Source organism: Trachymyrmex septentrionalis, unplaced genomic scaffold (assembly GCF_001594115.1).
Source record: "Trachymyrmex septentrionalis isolate Tsep2-gDNA-1 unplaced genomic scaffold, Tsep1.0 scaffold227, whole genome shotgun sequence".
Classification (NCBI taxonomy): domain Eukaryota; kingdom Metazoa; phylum Arthropoda; class Insecta; order Hymenoptera; family Formicidae; genus Trachymyrmex; species Trachymyrmex septentrionalis.
The window spans coordinates 43,841-49,879 of record NW_017305383.1 but is presented as its reverse complement, the minus strand read 5'-3'; the positions used below and the strand labels follow the sequence as shown (position 1 = coordinate 49,879).

At 28.8% G+C, this 6,039-nt stretch overlaps 1 protein-coding gene across 1 annotated transcript in view; it reads right to left on the bottom strand.

The window, feature by feature from the left end:
* LOC108748515 (glucosylceramidase-like) overlaps positions 1-6,039 on the bottom strand; it is an 18,680-nt gene that overhangs the window by 538 nt on the left and 12,103 nt on the right. Inside the window, 5 exon segments of the mRNA XM_018486744.1 lie at positions 189-472; positions 858-899; positions 902-939; positions 1,064-1,492; positions 2,666-2,931. Of these exon segments, the coding sequence (XP_018342246.1) occupies positions 189-472; positions 858-899; positions 902-939; positions 1,064-1,492; positions 2,666-2,931 (1,059 nt within the window).

Genomic DNA, 6,039 nt, shown 5'->3' with positions numbered 1-6,039 from the left:
ATATAGAATGCTTTCTGGCAAGGATCCAATCAGACACAGTGTAACACATTACATCCTTGTTTGCCTACGTTAAACAAGGATGAAACGATTCACTATGTTATACAATATCTGACTGTATCCTTGCTGGAAAGCAGTCATAATGTGCTTTTAAATAATTAATGTAACGGTATAAAATATTTTCTACTAACTTGTTAACAACCACGACAACAATATGTTGTTCGGGTGTCAAGAACGCTATCGTTTTAATGTTTGGGTTGTCTTCAAGACCCGTAGATAAAATCCTGTAAGAGTCTCGCGGCACAAATTGGCTGAAGTGAGAAATTGCGTAAAACATAGGCTGTTTGTAAAATTCGTCTGTTTGCGGCATTACGATGATTGGTGAATCTACATAATTTTTTGCCCAATTCGGTGCTCCGTGCTCATTGAGTGCTATATTCCAATCTATCCATCCAACCATCCAATGTGATAAATTCTAGAAATATAATTTGTAAATCTTATTAATATTATACACAATTCAAAGTACTTTTATATATTACATATATGATTTATATTATTTTTATTTTTACATTTATATTATTTTCATCTTTTACATAATGAAAATACCTCATGCTGTAATAAAATTTCTTAATAACCTAATCTAGTAAAACGGATTAACTAAATAATATATACTTTTCTAATTAAACTCCAGTGCTTTCAAAAGTTTTTGTCATACATTTATAATTATGCATTTATAATTAAGTAGTTCTTATTTCATAATTAAATTGGAAATGTTCTTTATATTAGGCAGATAAAATTAAAAACTATTAAATAAACGCGTTTGGAATATAGATCAATTAATATCAAATACGTATACAAACCTCGATTATATTTAAGGCATATTTTTGTCCTCGTTCCCACATGATCCCAATATTACTTTTTCTTTGTCGAAGGGACTACTACCTATATGAGACGAAAATTTTACGAATTTTTTTTTTAGATTTTTTTAAAGAAAGACTCGCATGCACGTGGAAGTATATTTTTAATTAGTATGATCTATATTCTATATATAATTAATTATATTTACCGGTGCATGCTTCGGTCATCAGTATAAACTTGTCTGGATACTTATCATGCAATTGAGACAGTCTAAGCGGTGAAAACATTTCATCAGTGTACCAATGGACCGCAGTGCCAGAAAACAGTTCTTCAGTTTTTGGATACTCAAACATCAATTCGGTAAACCACGGGATTTCGAAGCGTTGATCATCCATCGCTATGTAGAGAGGATTATATCCGGCATTATTCAAAGTCGGAGCTAAATTGTCCACGGTCCAAGCCGCACAATGAGTGGGTGACCAACCCATGGAATTGAAAGGGAAGACTGGGATAAATCCATTTAATGGTTCATTGCCAGGTGTTATGCCCCATATATGTATACCACGTTCCTTATATGCATCAAAGAACTTTGTGATATAATCAGCGTAAAGTTGATAATATTCAGGTTTTAAAATACCTATCGAGATTATTATATATTATGATATCTCATATTTAATTATTCTAACACTTAGTACTTACTTAGACAACAAAAAGTATCTAAAATCGGGTCATAAGACGTTTTTTGCGTCGAAAAGATGACTTAAAGACGCCTTATGTCACAATTTTGGACTTTGTGCTGTTTGTATAAATAATAATATAAACCAAAATATAATAGCTTCTACAAATAATTTGAGAGAGAGAGAGAGAGAGAGAGAGAGAGAGAGAGAGAGAGACGAAAATATTGAATTAAATTAAGTTTATTTTGAAAATAAAAACGTCTTTTTTTGTAGCATTGATAACATTAATGATATTGTTGCAAATCTGGTTTTTTTTTAAAGAGAAATGTTATTAAAATATTTACAGAGAATGAAGTAAGACAGACCGCGAAATAAAATGGACCAGTTATTATTTTTTGTTTTTTTAGGGTTTAAAAAAGATTTAAAAATTAAATTGTAGAGTTTATAATTAATGCTATACCGTTTGAGAGATTCACTTAAATATGAGTCCTGTTCTTATTCTTATTTTTCTTATTAAGTTTCTTATTAAGATTTTTTCACTATTAATTCAACACGTACACATATAATGTATGTAAATCTTTGCATTCTTGGATACTTGATAACAATAACCCAAAATGACTGCGGATCCTTTTGTTAGTGCTAAATTTTGTTGATAAATACTACTGTTTGCTTTCTAAATATGATTGACTCAAAGCTAATATCTTTTTTAGCGTTTCTTAACTGTCGAAAGTATTTTAAAATTGTTTTAATTGATTGTACATTTTTATACTATTTTTATGAAATAAAACACTGAAAAATATTGTGCATTTAAACATTAAAGCGGTATTTACTATCGTTAAAAAATATTTTAGAAACAAAATGTAAAGTTTTGATTTTAAATTAATCAGTTGATTTATTTCCTGTATCATTTTACTCTATCTCTGCCTATTTTACGTATTAGGAGTATATATATATAATATTATAATAGACTTTTGTCTATAAGTAATTAATTTTTTCAAAGTTTTAATAAAATATTAATTTTCGTAAATTTTTGAAATTCAATATTTTAGTCGTATAATAAACACCTTAAAGCTTTCTGATACAAATTTTTTCCTGGTTAATGCAGGATATTGTCCCATCTAATATTTTTTTACCCCAAGTTATACTTTTAGAAGATTTCATCCACGCAGGCGCGCTCCATGCAGTCGTTATGATCCTAAGATCATCTGAATTAGGCATAATATTTTTGATATAATGTAGATATCCGATTTTGAAGTCATCCTCCTCCACAAGTTTGAAATGACTTAACGTAAGATCATTGGGTACGTCGTCGTATGTATATGGTCTCGTCGAGAAATCGGTACCTGCGATAGGTATACGAGTAAACGTGTATCCGATACCAATGGAACCAAAATATGACCTAGAAATAACTATACATGAGAGATTATCGAAATGGATGAAATCCAGTTAGATACATTTATGACAATTTTATAAGATCCGATACATTGATAAATCATTTTACCCGAAGAATTGTTATGTTTCAAATTTTAGTAACAATTAATGCATTTTGCTCGATTTTATATATATATATATATATATATATATATATATATATAAAATATAACATAAGAAGTATTTATCTTCTACTAAAGAATCTTAATTTATGCTTTTAATTTGTTTCTATTCTATCAGCCGAAAAGATAATAAAATTCTGTTGTTACCAAGAGTAGAATTAATATGCTTTACTTGAAAAATTCTATAACTACTTATAGAATTATATTTATTAATTAATATATACATATATATGATTAATAATTCAATCAATAATTTTAATAAGAAAAGGCTTTTGCTTATTTTCTATTAGAAGTCTATTAGAATTTTCTTACTAATTCTATAACTGGAAAGGATAGTAGGAATCAAGGCATTAGAAGTCAAGGCAGAAGAAGTCGCGCAAATAATATGTTTATGAAGTGTGGAACTTCTTTATATACGCTACTAAGCGCGTTTTAGTGAATAAAGAAGTTTCACGCTACTGCCCGTATCCTTTCCAGTTCTTTGATTTATAAGGAGTCTTGATTAGTTTGATTTGTAATACGGATTTACTAATTCTAATTGGAATTCATATTCTATTTTAATTGTATTCCAATTGAATTTCGTATTAATTATATTATTTGAATTGTTCTCAGAAATTGTTTTCAGAAATATTATTATAATAGTAAAAAAGAATTTAAGAAATTTAAGAATTTTAAGCACAACCGTATGTGTGAATACATTAAATACGATAAAGAAAGCCAAAAACGGTCAAATTTGGATATTTCAAATAATACATTATATATTCTTATATTAAATTAATTTATTTCAGATATGATTGAGAGCTGAAAAACTTTCGGTTTCAACACTCATTCTGAAACGCTAATAAACCTGCCTAAATTAGAATAGACAGAAAGAAAGTAAGAAATTTATATTGCAAAAAATATTACCTCAGCCAGGATCCTGGTAATATTTTCCGCAATAAGTTTCTTACTTTCTATCTATTCTAATTTAGGAGGGTTTATTAGCGTTTCAGGATGACTGTTGAAACTGAAAGTTTTTCAGCTCTCAATTATATCTGAAATAAATTAATTTAATATAAGAATATATAATGTATTATTTGAAACATCCAAATTTGACCGTTCTTGGCTTTCTTATCATGTTTTAAGAAATTTAATTGGCTTTATATAACAGAAAAAATATAGGGCAAAATAAATTTTAATAATATTAACATAAACTATAATAAATTAAAACAAATTAAATTGATTAGTTTTTGGGACTCCTTATTCTTCAATCAAAATTGTATTAATCAAGGGGCGATTTGAAGTCGGCGCTGTAAATGATGCCCAATATTCTATTATAATAATTTTAAAACTAATAATTCAAGTCTATAAAAATTTTCAAAAAATTATTACATAAATTCCGTACATTTCGGCTATATTATATATTTTAGCCATCTTCAGCAGATATACTTCGAAACTATCGTAGAAACAATATAATGTTTATGCAATGCTGTTGACATCTATGTAACTTTGCAATGTTATATCTATGTAACTTTGCATTCAGCAGATATACAAGGTGTTCCATTTTAAATAATGCATTAAATTTTTCGAAAACTATGGTAGATACGGGAAAATGTTCCAAACAAAAGTTGTATAGTTCGGAGAGGGTATCATTGATTTGACCTTGGGAGGCGTCGTCAAGGTCAGGTCAAGGTCACATCGATTTTTTTATGGAACACCCTATTTTTAATGGCAGAATCTAATAGCTGGTGTTAAAAACTTTTCAAAACATTGTAATAAAGTTATTTTTAATTACATACTTTTCGAGTTACAAGGCTTGAAAGTTACAATACCGCCGGCATTAGCATTATCCAAGGTGTCCGACCAACAGCTAAAACTTTTTAAATGTTATTCGGGATCATGTCCTGGATAATATTTGTCAAGATCAAGGAAATCATTGGAGATTATTCCTCTTATTTTTATTTTTGCACTAAAAATTCATTTTTATGTAAAAATGAAAATAAGAGGTACAACCTCCATTGGCTTTGATCTTGATAAGTGATATCTAGGACATGATTCCGAACAGCATTCAAAAGTTTTAACCGTCGATCGGACACCTTGGGTAATGCTAATACCGACGGTACTGTAACTTTCAAGTATCATAACTCAAAATTATTATAACAAAACTCGAAACTTTCGGAGATATGTAGTCTAAAGTTACTAAGTTAACTTATAAAACCAAAAATTTTTAAGAGAAAATTAGAATATTATTTTACAAAGGTTGATAAGTATAATATAACTGTAGCGTTAGACAAAGACAAGTACGTTAATAAAGTTAAAGAAATGTTACAAGATGTCAAAACATTTGAGAATTGACAAAAATCCAACGAACATAATTACGAACAAATTGAAAAATTTACGAGATGGAAAAATTCAGACTATATATCTCAGAGTACGTACAAAAATTACATTACAGTGATGGTTTATTATCAAGAGCATACACGTTATCTAAGATACATAAGGATGATTGCCCTTTTCATATCATCGTATTATTCGTATTATTTCATCAATAGATAGTCCATTGTACAACTTAGCCACATTTTTACATAAATTGATCGTCAGAAGTATTCGAGTTTTGTTAACAACAGTTTCGAATTGATGAACAAATTAAGAGACACCAGAATAGACCCGGTTTACATTTTGGTCTCACTAGACGTGTCTTTATTCACCAATATTCCTTCCGCTTTAGTCATAGTGACTATTGACAAAAGATGAAACTACATCTCCAGCAATTGCAACATTCCTAAAAAAGAATTTTTAGAGGCAATAAGAATGATTTTAGATTCGACGTTCTTTTCTTTTGGTGATCAATTCTACAAACAAAAATTTGGATCTTCAATGGGATTTATCTCTAGTGACAACGGACTTAGTCATGCAAGAATTAGAGATTCGATTGTTGAGCAGTATAAATTTCGGGATACAATTTTATTATAGAT